Source organism: Mustelus asterias, unplaced genomic scaffold (assembly GCF_964213995.1).
Source record: "Mustelus asterias unplaced genomic scaffold, sMusAst1.hap1.1 HAP1_SCAFFOLD_3981, whole genome shotgun sequence".
NCBI classification, from domain to species: Eukaryota; Metazoa; Chordata; class Chondrichthyes; order Carcharhiniformes; family Triakidae; genus Mustelus; species Mustelus asterias.
This window is the reverse complement of record NW_027593926.1, coordinates 2,501-20,000: the sequence shown is the minus strand read 5'-3', so window position 1 is coordinate 20,000 and position 17,500 is coordinate 2,501. Positions and strand designations below refer to the sequence as shown.

Genomic DNA, 17,500 nt, shown 5'->3' with positions numbered 1-17,500 from the left:
GCGCCGCACTGTGGGAGGGTCAGTGCTGAGGGAGCGCCGCACTGTGGGGAGGGTCGGTGCTGAGGGAGCGCCGCACTGTGGGAGGTTCAGTGCTGAGGGAGCGCCGCACTGTGGGAGGGTCAGTGCTGAGGGAGCGCCGCACTGTGGGAGGGTCAGTGCTGAGGAAGCGCCGCACTGTGGTAGGGTCAGTGCTGAGGGAGCGCCGCACTGTGGGAGGGTCAGTGCTGAGGGAGCGCCGCACTGTGAGAGGGTCAGTGCTGAGGTAGCGCCGCACTGTGGGAGGGTCAGTGCTGAGGGAGCGCCGCACTGTGGGAGGGTCAGTGCTGAGGGAGCGCCGCACTGTGGGAGGGTCAGTGCTGAGGGAGCGCCGCACTGTGGGAGGGTCAGTGCTGAGGGAGCGCCGCACTGTGGGAGGGTCAGTGCTGAGGGAGCGCCGCACTGTGGGAGGGTCAATGCTGAGGGAACGCCGCACTGTGGGAGGGTCAGTGCTGAGGGAGCGCCGCACTGTGGGAGGGTCAGTGCTGAGGGAGCGCCGCACTGTGGGGAGGGTCAGTGCTGAGGGAGCGCCGCACTGTGGGAGTGTCTGTGCTGAGGGAGCGCCGCACTGTGGGAGGGTCAGTGCTGAGGGAGGGCCGCACTGTGGGGGGGTCCGTGCTGAGGGAGCGCCGCACTGTGAGAGGGTCAGTGCTGAGGTAGCGCCGCACTGTGGGCGGGTCAGTGCTGAGGGAGCGCCGCACTGTGGGAGGGTCAGTGCTGAGGGAGCGCCGCACTGTGGGAGGGTCGCTGCTGAGGGAGCGCCGCACTGTGGGAGGGTCAGTGCTGAGGGAGCGCCGCACTGTGGGAGGGTCAGTGCTGAGGGAGCGCCGCACTGTGGGAGGGTCAGTGCTGAGGGAGCGCCGCACTGTGGGAGGGTCAGTGCTGAGGGAGCGCCGCACTGTGGGAGGGTCAGTGCTGAGGGAGCGCCGCCCTGTGGGAGGGTCAGTGCTGAGGGAGCACCGCACTGTGGGAGGGTCAGTGCTGAGGGAGCACTGCACTGTGGGAGGGTCAGTGCTGAGGGAGCGCCGCACTGTGGGAGGGTCAGTGCTGAGGGAGCGCCGCACTGTGGGAGGGTCAGTGCTGAGGGAGCGCCGCACTGTGGGAGGGTGAGTGCTGAGGGAGCGCCGCACTGTGGGAGGGTCAGTGCTGAGGGAGCGCCGCACTGTGGGGAGGGTCGTTGCTGAGGGAGCGCCGCACTGTGAGAGGGTCAGTGCTGAGGTAGCGCCGCACTGTGGGCGGGTCAGTGCTGAGGGAGCGCCGCACTGTGGGAGGGTCAGTGCTGAGGGAGCGCCGCACTGTGGGAGGGTCAGTGCTGAGGGAGCGCCGCACTGTGGGAGGGTCGCTGCTGAGGGAGCGCCGCACTGTGGGAGGGTCAGTGCTGAGGGAGCGCCGCACTGTGGGAGGGTCAGTGCTGAGGGAGCGCCGCACTGTGGGAGGGTCAGTGCTGAGGGAGCGCCGCACTGTGGGAGGGTCAGTGCTGAGGGAGCGCCGCACTGTGGGAGGGTCAGTGCTGAGGGAGCGCCGCCCTGTGGGAGGGTCAGTGCTGAGGGAGCGCCGCACTGTGGGAGGGTCGGTGCTGAGGGAGCGCCGCACTGTGGGAGGGTCAGTGCTGAGGGAGCGCCGCACTGTGGGAGGGTCGGTGCTGAGGGAGCGCCGCACTGTGGGAGGGTCGGTGCTGAGGGAGCGCCGCACTGTGGGAGGGTCAGTGCTGAGGGAGCGCCGCACTGTGGGAGGGTCAGTGCTGAGGGAGCGCCGCACTGTGGGAAGGTCGGTGCTGAGGGAGTGCCGCACTGTGGGAGGGTCAGTGCTGAGGGAGCGCCGCACTGTGGGAGGGTCAGTGCTGAGGGAGCGCCGCACTGTGGGAGGGTCAGTGCTGAGGGAGCGCCGCACTGTGGGAGGGTCAGTGCTGAGGGAGCGCCGCACTGTGGGAGGGTCAGTGCTGAGGGAGCGCCGCACTGTGGGAGGGTCAGTGCTGAGGGAGAGCCGCACTGTAGGAGGGTCAGTGCTGAGGGAGCGCCGCACTGTGGGAGGGTCAGTGCTGAGGGAGCGCTGCACTGTGGGAGGGTCAGTGCTGAGGGAGTGCCGCACTGTGGGAGGGTCAGTGCTGAGGGAGCGCCGCACTGTGGGAGGGTCAGTGCTGAGGGAGCGCCGCACTGTGGGAGGGTCGGTGCTGAGGGAGCGCCGCACTGTGGGAGGGTCAGTGCTGAGGGAGCGCCGCACTGTGGGAGGGTCAGTGCTGAGGGAGCGCCGCACTGTGGGAGGGTCAGTGCTGAGGGAGAGCCGCACTGTAGGAGGGTCAGTGCTGAGGGAGCGCCGCACTGTGGGAGGGTCAGTGCTGAGGGAGCGCTGCACTGTGGGAGGGTCAGTGCTGAGGGAGTGCCGCACTGTGGGAGGGTCAGTGCTGAGGGAGCGCCGCACTGTGGGAGGGTCAGTGCTGAGGGAGCGCCGCACTGTGGGAGGGTCAGTGCTGAGGGAGCGCCGCACTGTGGGAGGGTCAGTGCTGAGGGAGCGCCGCACTGTGGGAGGGTCAGTGCTGAGGGAGTGCCGCACTGTGGGAGGGTCAGTGCTGAGGGAGCGCCGCACTGTGGGAGGGTCGGTGCTGAGGGAGTGCCGTACTGTGGGAGGGTCAGTGCTGAGGGAGCGCCGCACTGTGGGAGGGTCAGTGCTGAGGGAGTGCCGCACTGTGGGAGGGTCGGTGCTGAGGGAGCGCCGCACTGTGGGAGGGTCAGTGCTGAGGGAGTGCCGCACTGTGGGAGGGTCGGTGCTGAGGGAGCGCCGCACTGTGGGAGGGTCAGTGCTGAGGGAGCGCCGCACTGTGGGAGGGTCAGTGCTGAGGGAGCGCCGCACTGTGGGAGGGTCAGTGCTGAGGGAGCCCCGCACTGTGGGAGGGTCAGTGCCGAGGGAGGGCCGCACTGTGGGAGGGTCAGTGCTGAGGGAGCGCCGCACTGTGGGAGGGTCAGTGCTGAGGGAGGGCCGCACTGTGGGAGGGTCAGTGCCGAGGGAGGGCCGCACTGTGGGAGGGTCAGCGACCGAGAGCGGTCATACTCACTTCTTGATGGAGTTGGTGATGAGGAGATGGGCATCTTGTCTCTCGTCCAATAGGAACATGGCGCCCAGATAGCCAACCCTCTTGTCCGTGAACTTGGGAGAGGAGATTAGCTTCAGACACTCCATCTGTGCGAGTAACAGCGTCATCAAAACATAGAAACATAGAAGATTGGAACAGGAGGAGGCCATTCGGCCCTTCGAGCCTGCTCCCCCACTCATCACCATCATGGCTGATCATCCAACTCAATAGCCTAATCCTGCTTTCCCTCCATAACCTTTGACCCCGTTCGCCCCCCAGTGCCCTATCCAGCCGCCTCTTGAATACATTCAATGTTTTGGCATCAACTACTTCCTGTGGGAATGGAGTCATCGAGGTTTACAGCATTGAAACAGGCCCTTCGGCCCAGCTTGTCCATGCCGCCTAGTTTATCACCACTAAACTCATCCCAATTGCCCGCGCTTGGCCCATATCCCTCTATATCCATCGCACCCATATCACTATCTGATGGGATCTCAATGGGATCTCGATGACAATCTCAAGAGATTGTCATCAACTTCAGGAAGCGTAAAGGAGAACATGCTCCTGTCGACATCAACGGGGACGAAGTAGAAAGGGTCGAGAGCTTCAGGTTTTGAGGTGTCCAGATCACCAACAACCTGTCCTGGTCCCCCCCACGCCGACACTATAGTTAAGAAAGCCCCACCAACGCCTCTACTTTCTCAGAAGACGAAGGAAATTTGGCATGTCAGCTACAACTCTCACCAACATTTACAGATGCCCCATAGAAAGCATCCTTTCTGGTTGTATCACAGCTCGGTCTGGGGCTCCTGCTCTGCCCAAGACCGCAAGGAACTACAAAAGGGTTGTGAATGTAGCCCAATCCATCACGCAAACCAGCCTCCCATCCATTGACTCTGTCTACACTTCCCGCTGCCTCGGGGAAAAGCAGCCGGCATAATTAAGGACCCCCCCACGCACCCCGGACATTCTCTCTTCCACCTTCTTCCGTCGGGAAAAAGATACAAAAGTCTGAGGTCACGTACCGACCGACTCAAGAACAGCTTCTTCCCTGCTGCTGCTGTCAGACTTTTGAATGGACCTACCTCGCATTAAGTTGATCTTTCTCTACACCCTAGCTGTGACTGTAACACTACATTCTGCACCCTCTCCTTTCCTTCTCTATGAACGGTATGGAGTGAAGTTATTCCTCCGCTGCTGCTCCCTCATCCTCAAACTTTCGTTCTGGAATGTTCACCAAACAAAGCCCCCCCTCCACGTCCACCCTGCCGATCCCCCGCATCATCTTGTACAACTCGATTAGATCACCTCTTAATCTTCCGTCCACGGCACGGTAGCACAGTGGTTAGCGCTGCTGCCTCACAGCGCCAGGGACCCGGGTTCGATTCTCGGCTTGGGTCACTGTCTGTGTGGAGTCTGCACGTTCTCCCCGTGTCTGCGTGGGTTTCCTCCGGGTGCTCCGGTTTCCTCCCACGGTCCAAAGATGTGCAGGTTAGGTGGATTGGCCATGGTAAATTGCCTCTTAGTGTCCAAAGATGTGCGGGTTAGGTGGATTGGCCATGCTAAATTGCCTCTTAGTGTCCAAAGATGTGCAGGTTAGGTGGATTGGCCATGCTAAATTGCCTCTTAGTGTCCAAAGATGTGCGGGTTAGGTGGATTGGCCATGCTAAATTGCCTCTTAGTGTCCAAAGATGTGCAGGTTAGGTGGATTGGCCATGCTAAATTGCCCCTTAGTGTCCAAAGCTGTGTAGGTTAGGTGGACTGGCCATGCTAAATTGCCCCTTCGTGTCCAAAGATGTGGAGGTTGGGTGGATTGGCCATGCTAAATTGCCCCTTAGTGTCCAAAGATGTGTAGGTTGGGTGGATTGGCCATGCTAAATTGCCCCTTAGTGTCCAAAGATGTGTAGGTTAGGTGGATTGGCCATGCTAAATTGCCTCTTAGTGTCCAAAGATGTGCGGGTTAGGTGGAATGGCCATGCTAAATTGCCTCTTAGTGTCCAAAGATGTGCAGGTTAGGTGGATTGGCCATGTTAAATTGCCAACTTAGTGTCCAAAGATGTGTAGGTTGGGTGGATTGGCCATGCTAAATTGCCCCTTAGTGTCCAAAGCTGTGTAGGTTAGGTGGACTGGCCATGCTAAATTGCCCCTTCGTGTCCAAAGATGTGGAGGTTGGGTGGATTGGCCATGCTAAATTGCCCCTTAGTGTCCAAAGATGTGTAGGTTGGGTGGATTGGCCATGCTAAATTGTCCCTTAGTGTCCCATGCTGGTTAGGTACGTTAGGGCGTGCTAAGTTCTCCCTCGGTGTAACCCGAACAGGCGCCGGAGTGTGGCGACTAGGGGGAATTTCACAGTAACTTCATTGCGGTGTTAATGTAAGCCTTACTTGTGACGAATAAATAAACTTTAAAACTTTAAACTTTTGCCATTCAAACCCAGCCTCCCATCCATTGACTCTGTCTACACTTCCCGCTGCCTCGGGGAAAAGCAGCCGGCATAATTAAGGACCCCCCCACGCACCCCGGACATTCTCTCTTCCACCTTCTTCCCTCGGGAAAAAGATACAAAAGTCTGAGGTCACGTACCGACCGACTCAAGAACAGCTTCTTCCCTGCTGCTGCTGTCAGACTTTTGAATGGACCGACCTTGCGTTAAGTTGATCTTTCTCTACACCCCGAGCTGTGACTGTAACACTACATTCTGCACCCTCTCCTTTCCTTCTCTATGAACGGTATGCTTTGTCTGTATAGCGCGCAAGAAACAATACTTTTCACTGTATCCCAATACATGTGACAATAATAAATCAAATCAGATTAAAATCATGGACCGGGACGCCCAGATCCTTCTGCACCTCACAGTTCCTCCATCTCTCTCCCTTTGAAGAATGGTCTCCGGTTCTCTCCTACCTGTTCGGAACGGATAAGCTCAGGTTTGTCCCACCCGCCCTTCCCCCGCCACCACTGATCTGACATAATCTCCCCCGCTCTGGCCCCCTGCTCTCTGGTGGATGTGATCCCTGTATTGGGTCTCTGTGTTGCGTTCCGAGTCCCGGGGTGCGAGTTAATTAATTTCGACTTTCGATTATCTGTCCAACCCACCATTGCTAAACCCTGGACAACTAACTCTCCCGGCATAGTTACAAGCAGGTCAGAAGCACTATAGCAACTATCCATTGCTATTGCAACTTGCCTGTTTCTAGGGAGGTGTTTCAATCATGCCTCAAAAAGTTTCCACCACTAATTCCCTCGGGAAATGTAAATCCAGCCCCGGTTCACCTGTCGAAACATCGGAACACAGAAGATCGGAGCAGGGAGAGGGTATTCAACCCTTCGAGCTGTGGAGGCCGGGTCATTGAGTGTCTTTAAGACAGAGATAGATAGGCTCTTGATCAATAAGGGGATCAGGGGGTGATGGGGAAAAGGCGGGAGAATGGGGATGAGAAAAATATCAGCCATGATTGAATGGCGGGGCAGACTCGATGGGCCGAGTGGCCTCATTCTGTTCCTATGTCTTCTGGTCTTATGAACCTGCTCCGTCACTCATCGCCCTCATGGCTGATCATCCAACTCAATAGCCTAATCCTGCTTTCCCCCCATAACCTTTGACCCCGTTCGCCCCCCCAGTGCCCTATCCAGCCGCCTCTTGAATACATTCAATGTTTTGGCATCAACTACTTCCTGTGGGAATGAATTCCACAGGTTCACCGCTCTCTGGGTGAAGAAATGTCTCCTCATCTCCGTCCTAAATGGTCTACCCCCAATCCTCAGACTGTGACCCCCAGGTTCTGGACTCCCCCCACCATCGGGAACATCCTCCCTGTATCTACCCTGTCTCGTCCCGTCACCAAACCCCGCCCCCAATCCCCAAACCCCGCCCCCAATCCCCAAACCCCGCCCCCAATCCCCAAACCCCGCCCCCAATCCCCTGGTTCTGGACTCCCCCCACCATCGGGAACATCCTCCCTGCATCTACCCTGTCTCGTCCCGTTACCAAACCCCGCCCCCAATCCCCAAACCCCGCCCCCAATCCCCTGGTTCTGGACTCCCCCCACCATCGGGAACATCCTCCCTGTATCTACCCTGTCTCGTCCCGTTACCAAACCCCGCCCCCAATCCCCAAACCCCGCCCCCAATCCCCAAACCCCACCCCCAATCCCCAAACCCCGCCCCCAATCCCCTGGTTCTGGACACTCCCACCATCGGGAACATCCTCCCTGCATCTCCCCTGTCCAGTCCTGTTAGAATTTGATAAGTCTCTGTGAGATTCCCCCCTCATTCGTCTGAACTCCAGTGAAAACAATCCTAACCTGGTCAATCTCTCCTCGTACAATCAGTAAGGATCGGCAACAACACCTCCTCCACGATCATCCTCAACACCGGTGCCCCACAAGGCTGTGTTCTCAGCCCCCTCACTATACTCCTTATCCACCTCCGACTGTGCGGCCAAATTCCCCTCCAACTCCATTTCCAAGTTTGCTGACGACACCACCGTAGTGGGTCGGATCTCAGACAATGACGGGACAGAGTACAGGAATGAGATAGAGAGTCTGGTGAACTGGTGCAGCAACAATAATCTCTCCCTCAATGTCAACAAAACAAATGAGATTGTCATCGACTTCAGGAAGCGTAAAGGAGAACATGCTCCTGTCGACATCAACGGGGACGAAGTAGAAAGGGTCGAGAGAGCTTCAAGTGTTTAGGTGTCCAGATCACCAACAACCTGTCCTGGTCCCCCCATGCCGACACTATAGTTAAGAAAGCCCCACCAACGCCTCTACTTTCTCAGAAGGCTAAGGAAATTTGGGCATGTCAGCTACGACTCTCACCAACTTTTACAGATGCCCCATAGAAAGCATTCTTTCTGGTTGTATCACAGCTCGGTCTGGGGCTCCTGCTCTGCCCAAGACCGCAAGGAACTACAAAAGGTCGTGAATGTAGCCCAATCCATCACGCAAACCAGCCTCCCATCCATTGACTCTGTCTACACTTCCCGCTGCCTCGGGGAAAAGCAGCCGGCATAATTAAGGACCCCCCCCACGCACCCCGGACATTCTCTCTTCCACCTTCTTCCGTCGGGAGAAAGATACAAAAGTCTGAGGTCACGGACCGACCGACTCAAGAACAACTTCTTCCCTGCTGCTGTCAGACTTTTGAATGAAACATAGAAAAACTACAGCACAATACAGGCCCTTCAGCCCACAAAGTTGTGCCGAACATGTCCCGACCTTAGCGATTACTAGGCTTACCTATAACCCTCTATCTTACTAAGTTCCATGTACTTATCTAAAAGTCTCTTCAAAGACCCTATCGAATCCGCCTCCACCACCGTTGCTGGCAGCCCATTCCACGCACCCACCACCCTCTGAGTGAAAAACTTACCCCTAACATCTCCTCTGTACCTACTCCCCAGCACCCTAAACCTGTGACCTCTTGTGGCAACCATTTCAGCCCTGGGAAAAAGCCTCTGAGAATCCACTCTATCAATACCTCTCAACATCTTGTACACCTCTATCAGGTCACCCCTCATCCTTCGTCTCTCCAAGGAGAAAAGACCGAGCTCTCTCAACCTATCCTCATAAGGCATGCCACCTAATCCAGGCAACATCCTTGTAAATCTCCTCTGCACCCTTTCTATGGCTCCCACATCCTTTCTGTAATGAGGCGACCAGAACTGGGCACAGTACTCCAGGTGGGGTCTGGCCAGGGTCCTATACAGCTGCAGCATTATCTCCCGATTTCTAAACTCAATTCCTCTATTGATGAAGGCCAGTATTCCATACGCCTTCTTAACCACAGCCTCCACCTGCGACGCTGCTTTGAGCGTCCTATGAACCCGGACCCCAAGATCCTTCTGATCTTCCACACTGCCAAGCGTCTTACCCTTAATATTATATTCTTTCATCCTATTCGACCTGCCAAAATGAACCACCACACACTTATCTGGGTTGAACTCCATCTGACACTTCTCCGCCCAGTCTTGGACCGATCTTGCATTAAGTTGATCTTTCTCTACACCCGAGCTGTGACTGTAACACTGCATTCTGCACCCTCTCCTTTCCTTCTCTATGAACGGTATGCTTTGTCTGTATAGCGCGCAAGAAACAATACTTTTCACTGTGTCCCAATACGTGTGACAATAATAAATCAGATCGAATCAAATCATCGGGAACATCCTCCCTGCATCTACCCTGTCCAGTCCTGTTAGAATTTGATAAGTCTCTGTGAGATTCCCCCCCCTCATTCGTCTGAACTCCAGGGAAAACAATCCTAACCTGGTCAATCTCTCCTCGTACATCAGTCCCACCATCCCCGGGATCAGCCTGGGAAACCTTCGCTGCAACTCCCTCGAGAGCAAGAACATCCTTCCTCAGAAAAGGAGACCCAAACTGCACACAATACTCCAGGTGTGGCCTCACCAAGGCCCTGTATAATCGCAACAACACATCCCTGCTCCTGTACCCGAAACCTCTCGCAATGAAGGCCAACATACCATCTGCCTTCTTTACCCCCTGCTGCACCTGCATGCTTACCTTCAGCGACTGGTGCACAAGGACACCCAGATCCCTCTGCACACTCCCCTCTCCCAATTTACACCCATTCAGGTAGTAATCTGCCTCCTTGTTTTTGCTTCCAAAGTGAATAACCTCACAATTATCGAAATTACACTGCATCTGCCACTGATTAGACCACTCAAACTTGGGACACAGGGCAAACACCAACTCTTTTGGAGTTTATATTTTACTGGGAAAGTGTAGAGGGAGCTTTACTCTGTATCTAACCCCGTGCTGTACCTGTCCTGGGAGTGTTTGATGGGGACAGTGTAGAGGGAGCTTTACTCTGTATCTAACCCCGTGTTGTACCTGTCCTGGGAGTGTTTGATGGGGGACAGTGTAGAGGGAGCTTTACTCTGTATCTAACCCCGTGTTGTACCTGTCCTGGGTGTGTTTGATGGGGGGACAGTGTAGAGGGAGCTTTACTCTGTATCTAACCCCGTGCTGTCCCTGTCCTGGGAGTGTTTGATGGGGACAGTGTAGAGGGAGCTTTACTCTGTATCTAACCCCGTGCTGTATCTGTCCTGGGAGTGTTTGATGGGGACAGTGTAGAGGGAGCTTTACTCTGTATCTAACCCCGTGCTGTCCCTGTCCTGGGAGTGTTTGATGGGGACAGTGTTGAGGGAGCTTTACTCTGTATCTAACCCCGTGCTGTACCTGTCCTGGGAGTGTTTGATGGGGACAGTGTAGAGGGAGCTTTACTCTGTATCTAACCCCGTGCTGTCCCTGTCCTGGGAGTGTTTGATGGGGGACAGTGTAGAGGGAGCTTTACTCTGTATCTAACCCCGTGCTGTACCTGTCCTGGGAGTGTTTGATGGGGACAGTGTAGAGGGAGCTTTACTCTGTATCTAACCCCGTGCTGTCCCTGTCCTGGGAGTGTTTGATGGGGGACAGTGTAGAGGGAGCTTTACTCTGTATCTAACCCCGTGCTGTACCTGTCCTGGGAGTGTTTGATGGGGGACAGTGTAGAGGAAGCTTTTCTCTGTATCTAACCCCGTGCTGTACCTGTCCTGGGAGTGTTTGATGGGGGACAGTGTAGAGGGAGCTTTGCTCTGTATCTAACCCCGTGCTGTACCTGTCCTGGGAGTGTTTGATGGGGGACAGTGTAGTGGGAGCTTTACTCTGTATCTAACCCCGTGCTGTACCTGTCCTGGGAGTGTTTGATGGGGGACAGTGTAGAGGGAGCTTTACTCTGTATCTAACCCCGTGCTGTACCTGTCCTGGGAGTGTTTGATGGGGGACAGTGTAGAGGGAGCTTTACTCTGCATGTAACCCCGTGCTGTACCTGTCCTGGGAGTGTTTGATGGGGGACAGTGTAGAGGGAGCTTTACTCTGTATCTAACCCCGTGTTGTACCTGTCCTGGGAGTGTTTGATGGGGACCGTGTAGAGCGAGCTTTACTCTGTATCTAACCCCGTGCTGTACCTGTCCTGGGAGTGTTTGATGGGGACAGTGTAGAGGGAGCTTTACTCTGTATCTAACCCCGTGCTGTACCTGTCCTGGGAGTGTTTGATGGGGACAGTGTAGAGGGAGCTTTACTCTGTATCTAACCCCGTGCTGTACCTGTCCTGGGAGTGTTTGATGGGGGACAGTGTAGAGGGAGCTTTTCTCTGTATCTAACCCCGTGCTGTACCTGTCCTGGGAGTGTTTGATGGGGGACAGTGTAGAGGGAGCTTTACTCTGTATCTAACCCCGTGCTGTACCTGTCCTGGGAGTGTTTGATGGGGGACAGTGTAGAGGGAGCTTTACTCTGTATCTAACCCCGTGCTGTACCTGTCCTGGGAGTGTTTGATGGGGGACAGTGTGGAGGGAGCTTTACTCTGTATCTAACCCCGTGCTGTACCTGTCCTGGGAGTGTTTGGTGGGGACAGTGTAGAGGGAGCTTTACTCTGTATCTAACCCCGTGCTGTACCTGTCCTGGGAGTGTTTGATGGGGGACAGTGTAGAGGGAGCTTTACTCTATATCTAACCCCGTGCTGTACATGTCCTGGGAATGTTTGATGGGGACAGTGTAGAGGGAGCTTTACTCTGTATCTAACCCCGTGCTGTACCTGTCCTGGGAGTGTTTGATGGGGGACAGTGTAGAGGGAGCTTTTCTCTGTATCTAACCCCGTGCTGTACCTGTCCTGGGAGTGTTTGATGGGGACAGTGTAGAGGGAGCTTTACTCTGGATCTAACCCCGTGCTGTACCTGTCCTGGGAGTGTTTGATGGGGGACAGTGTAGAGGGAGCTTTACTCTGTATCTAACCCCGTGCTGTACCTGTCCTGGGAGTGTTTGATGGGGGGACAGTGTAGAGGGAGCTTTACTCTGTATCTAACCCCGTGCTGTACCTGTCCTGGGAGTGTTTGATGGGGGACAGTGTAGAGGGAGCTTTACTCTGTATCTAACCCCGTGCTGTACCTGTCCTGGGAGTGTTTGATGGGGGACAGTGTAGAGGGAGCTTTACTCTGTATCTAACCCCGTGCTGTACCTGCCCTGGGAGTGTTTGATGGGGACAGTGTAGAGGGAGCTTTACTCTGTATCTAACCCCGTGCTGTACCTGTCCTGGGAGTGTTTGATGGGGGACAGTGTAGAGGGAGCTTTACTCTGTATATAACCCCGTGCTGTACCTGTCCTGGGAGTGTTTGATGGGGACAGTGTTGAGGGAGCTTTACTCTGTATCTAACCCCGTGCTGTACCTGTCCTGGGAGTGTTTGATGGGGGACAGTGTTGAGGGAGCTTTACTCTGTATCTAACCCCGTGCTGTACCTGTCCTGGGAGTGTTTGATGGGGACAGTGTAGAGGGAGCTTTACTCTGTATCTAACCCCGTGCTGTACCTGTCCTGGGAGTATTTGATGGGGACAGTGTTGAGGGAGCTTTACTCTGTATCTAACCCCGTGCTGTACCTGTCCTGGGAGTGTTTGATGGGGACAGTGTAGAGGGAGCTTTACTCTGTATCTAACCCGTGCTGTACCTGTCCTGGGAGTGTTTGATGGGGACAGTGTTGAGGGAGCTTTACTCTGTATCTAACCCCGTGCTGTCCCTGTCCTGGGAGTGTTTGATGGGGACAGTGTAGAGGGAGCTTTACTCTGTATCTAACCCCGTGCTGTACCTGTCCTGGGAGTGTTTGATGGGGTCAGTGTAGAGGGAGCTTTACTCTGTATCTAACCCCGTGCTGTACCTGTCCTGGGAGTGGTGATGGGGGACAGTGTAGAGGGAGCTTTACTCTGTATCTAACCCCGTGCTGTACCTGTCCTGGGAGTGTTTGATGGGGAAAGTGTAGAGGGAGCTTTACTCTGTATCTAACCCCGTGCTGTACCTGTCCTGGGAGTGTTTGATGGGGGACAGTGTAGAGGGAGCTTTACTCTGTATCTAACCCCGTGCTGTACCTGTCCTGGGAGTGTTTGATGGGGGACAGTGTAGAGGGAGCTTTACTCTGTATATAACCCCGTGCTGTACCTGTCCTGGGAGTGTTTGATGGGGACAGTGTTGAGGGAGCTTTACTCTGTATCTAACCCCGTGCTGTACCTGTCCTGGGAGTGTTTGATGGGGGACAGTGTTGAGGGAGCTTTACTCTGTATCTAACCCCGTGCTGTACCTGTCCTGGGAGTGTTTGATGGGGACAGTGTAGAGGGAGCTTTACTCTGTATCTAACCCCGTGCTGTACCTGTCCTGGGAGTATTTGATGGGGACAGTGTTGAGGGAGCTTTACTCTGTATCTAACCCCGTGCTGTACCTGTCCTGGGAGTGTTTGATGGGGACAGTGTAGAGGGAGCTTTACTCTGTATCTAACCCGTGCTGTACCTGTCCTGGGAGTGTTTGATGGGGACAGTGTTGAGGGAGCTTTACTCTGTATCTAACCCCGTGCTGTCCCTGTCCTGGGAGTGTTTGATGGGGACAGTGTAGAGGGAGCTTTACTCTGTATCTAACCCCGTGCTGTACCTGTCCTGGGAGTGTTTGATGGGGTCAGTGTAGAGGGAGCTTTACTCTGTATCTAACCCCGTGCTGTACCTGTCCTGGGAGTGGTGATGGGGGACAGTGTAGAGGGAGCTTTACTCTGTATCTAACCCCGTGCTGTACCTGTCCTGGGAGTGTTTGATGGGGAAAGTGTAGAGGGAGCTTTACTCTGTATCTAACCCCGTGCTGTACCTGTCCTGGGAGTGTTTGATGGGGACAGTGTTGGGGGAGCTTTACTCTGTATCTAACCCCGTGCTGTACCTGTCCTGGGAGTGTTTGATGGGGACAGTGTAGAGGGAGCTTTACTCTGTATCTAACCCCGTGCTGTACCTGTCCTGGGAGTGTTTGATGGGGGACAGTGTAGAGGGAGCTTTACTCTGTATCTAACCCCGTGCTGTACCTGTCCTGGGAGTGTTTGATGGGGGACAGTGTTGAGGGAGCTTTACTCTGTATCTAACCCCGTGCTGTACCTGTCCTGGGAGTGTTTGATGGGGACAGTGTAGAGGGAGCTTTACTCTGTATCTAACCCCGTGCTGTACCTGTCCTGGGAGTTTCTGATGGGGACAGTGTTGAGGGAGCTTTACTCTGTATCTAACCCCGTGCTGTACCTGTCCTGGGAGTGTTTGATGGGGGACAGTGCAGAGGGAGCTTTACTCTGTATCTAACCCCGTGCTGTACCTTTCCTGGGAGTGTTTGATGGGGGACAGTGTAGAGGGAGCTTTACTCTGTATCTAACCCCGTGCTGTACCTGTCCTGGGAGTGTTTGATGGGGACAGTGTAGAGGGAGCTTTACTCTGTATCTAACCCCGTGCTGTACCTGTCCTGGGAGTGTTTGATGGGGGACAGTGTAGAGGGAGCTTTTCTCTGTATCTAACCCCGTGCTGTACCTGTCCTGGGAGTGTTTGATGGGGGACAGTGTAGAGGGAGCTTTGCTCTGTATCTAACCCCGTGCTGTACCTGTCCTGGGAGTGTTTGATGGGGGACAGTGTAGTGGGAGCTTTACTCTGTATCTAACCCCGTGCTGTACCTGTCCTGGGAGTGTTTGATGGGGGACAGTGTAGAGGGAGCTTTACTCTGTATCTAACCCCGTGCTGTACCTGTCCTGGGAGTGTTTGATGGGGGACAGTGTAGAGGGAGCTTTACTCTGCATGTAACCCCGTGCTGTACCTGTCCTGGGAGTGTTTGATGGGGGACAGTGTAGAGGGAGCTTTACTCTGTATCTAACCCCGTGTTGTACCTGTCCTGGGAGTGTTTGATGGGGACCGTGTAGAGCGAGCTTTACTCTGTATCTAACCCCGTGCTGTACCTGTCCTGGGAGTGTTTGATGGGGACAGTGTAGAGGGAGCTTTACTCTGTATCTAACCCCGTGCTGTACCTGTCCTGGGAGTGTTTGATGGGGACAGTGTAGAGGGAGCTTTACTCTGTATCTAACCCCGTGCTGTACCTGTCCTGGGAGTGTTTGATGGGGGACAGTGTAGAGGGAGCTTTACTCTGTATCTAACCCTGTGCTGTACCTGTCCTGGGAGTGTTTGATGGGGACAGTGTAGAGGGAGCTTTACTCTGTATCTAACCCCGTGCTGTACCTGTCCTGGGAGTGTTTGATGGGGGACAGTGTAGAGGGAGCTTTACTCTGTATCTAACCCCGTGCTGTACCTGCCCTGGGAGTGTTTGATGGGGACAGTGTAGAGGGAGCTTTACTCTGTATCTAACCCCGTGCTGTACCTGTCCTGGGAGTGTTTGATGGGGGACAGTGTAGAGGGAGCTTTACTCTGTATATAACCCCGTGCTGTACCTGTCCTGGGAGTGTTTGATGGGGACAGTGTAGAGGGAGCTTTACTCTGTATCTAACCCCGTGTTGTACCTGTCCTGGGAGTGTTTGATGGGGACAGTGTAGAGGGAGCTTTACTCTGTATCTAACCCCGTGCTGTACCTGTCCTGGGAGTGTTTGATGGGGACAGTGTAGAGGGAGCTTTACTCTGTATCTAACCCCGTGCTGTACCTGTCCTGGGAGTGTTTGATGGGGGACAGTGTAGAGGGAGCTTTACTCTGTATCTAACCCTGTGCTGTACCTGTCCTGGGAGTGTTTGATGGGGACAGTGTAGAGGGAGCTTTACTCTGTATCTAACCCCGTGCTGTACCTGTCCTGGGAGTGTTTGATGGGGGACAGTGTAGAGGGAGCTTTACTCTGTATCTAACCCCGTGCTGTACCTGTCCTGGGAGTGTTTGATGGGGACAGTGTAGAGGGAGCTTTACTCTGTATCTAACCCCGTGCTGTACCTGTCCTGGGAGTGTTTGATGGGGACAGTGTAGAGGGAGCTTTACTCTGTATCTAACCCCGTGCTGTACCTGTCCTGGGAGTGTTTGATGGGGACAGTGTAGAGGGAGCTTTTCTCTGTATCTAACCCCGTGCTGTACCTGTCCTGGGAGTGTTTGATGGGGGACAGTGTAGAGGGAGCTTTTCTCTGTATCTAACCCCGTGCTGTACCTGTCCTGGGAGTGTTTGATGGGGACAGTGTAGAGGGAGCTTTACTCTGGATCTAACCCCGTGCTGTACCTGTCCTGGGAGTGTTTGATGGGGGACAGTGTAGAGGGAGCTTTACTCTGTATCTAACCCCGTGCTGTACCTGTCCTGGGAGTGTTTGATGGGGGACAGTGCAGAGGGAGCTTTACTCTGTATATAACCCCGTGCTGTACCTGTCCTGGGAGTGTTTGATGGGGACAGTGTAGAGGGAGCTTTACTCTGTATCTAACCCCGTGTTGTACCTGTCCTGGGAGTGTTTGATGGGGACAGTGTAGAGGGAGCTTTACTCTGTATCTAACCCCGTGCTGTACCTGTCCTGGGAGTGTTTGATGGGGGACAGTGTAGAGGGAGCTTTACTCTGGATCTAACCCCGTGCTGTACCTGCCCTGGGAGTGTTTGATGGGGACAGTGTAGAGGGAGCTTTACTCTGTATCTAACCCCGTGCTGTACCTGTCCTGGGAGTGTTTGATGGGGGACAGTGTAGAGGGAGCTTTACTCTGTATATAACCCCGTGCTGTACCTGTCCTGGGAGTGTTTGATGGGGACAGTGTAGAGGGAGCTTTACTCTGTATCTAACCCCGTGTTGTACCTGTCCTGGGAGTGTTTGATGGGGACAGTGTAGAGGGAGCTTTACTCTGTATCTAACCCCGTGCTGTACCTGTCCTGGGAGTGTTTGATGGGGACAGTGTAGAGGGAGCTTTACTCTGTATCTAACCCCGTGCTGTACCTGTCCTGGGAGTGTTTGATGGGGGACAGTGTAGAGGGAGCTTTACTCTGTATCTAACCCTGTGCTGTACCTGTCCTGGGAGTGTTTGATGGGGACAGTGTAGAGGGAGCTTTACTCTGTATCTAACCCCGTGCTGTACCTGTCCTGGGAGTGTTTGATGGGGGACAGTGTAGAGGGAGCTTTACTCTGTATCTAACCCCGTGCTGTACCTGTCCTGGGAGTGTTTGATGGGGACAGTGTAGAGGGAGCTTTACTCTGTATCTAACCCCGTGCTGTACCTGTCCTGGGAGTGTTTGATGGGGACAGTGTAGAGGGAGCTTTACTCTGTATCTAACCCCGTGCTGTACCTGTCCTGGGAGTGTTTGATGGGGACAGTGTAGAGGGAGCTTTACTCTGTATCTAACCCCGTGCTGTACCTGTCCTGGGAGTGTTTGATGGGGGACAGTGTAGAGGGAGCTTTACTCTGTATCTAACCCTGTGCTGTACCTGTCCTGGGAGTGTTTGATGGGGACAGTGTAGAGGGAGCTTTACTCTGTATCTAACCCCGTGCTGTACCTGTCCTGGGAGTGTTTGATGGGGGACAGTGTAGAGGGAGCTTTACTCTGTATCTAACCCCGTGCTGTACCTGTCCTGGGAGTGTTTGATGGGGGACAGTGTAGAGGGA

General features: G+C 54.8%; 1 protein-coding gene across 1 annotated transcript in view; it reads right to left on the bottom strand.

Annotated features, from left to right (window-relative positions):
- The window catches only part of LOC144490893 (AP-1 complex subunit gamma-1-like), a gene marked incomplete at its 3' end in the record, with an annotated part of 24,238 nt that overhangs the window by 4,458 nt on the left and 2,280 nt on the right, over nt 1–17,500 (bottom strand). The window contains exon 3 of the mRNA XM_078208579.1: nt 3,086–3,210. Coding sequence (XP_078064705.1) covers nt 3,086–3,210 — 125 coding nt within the window. The remainder of the gene's footprint in view (nt 1–3,085; nt 3,211–17,500) is intronic.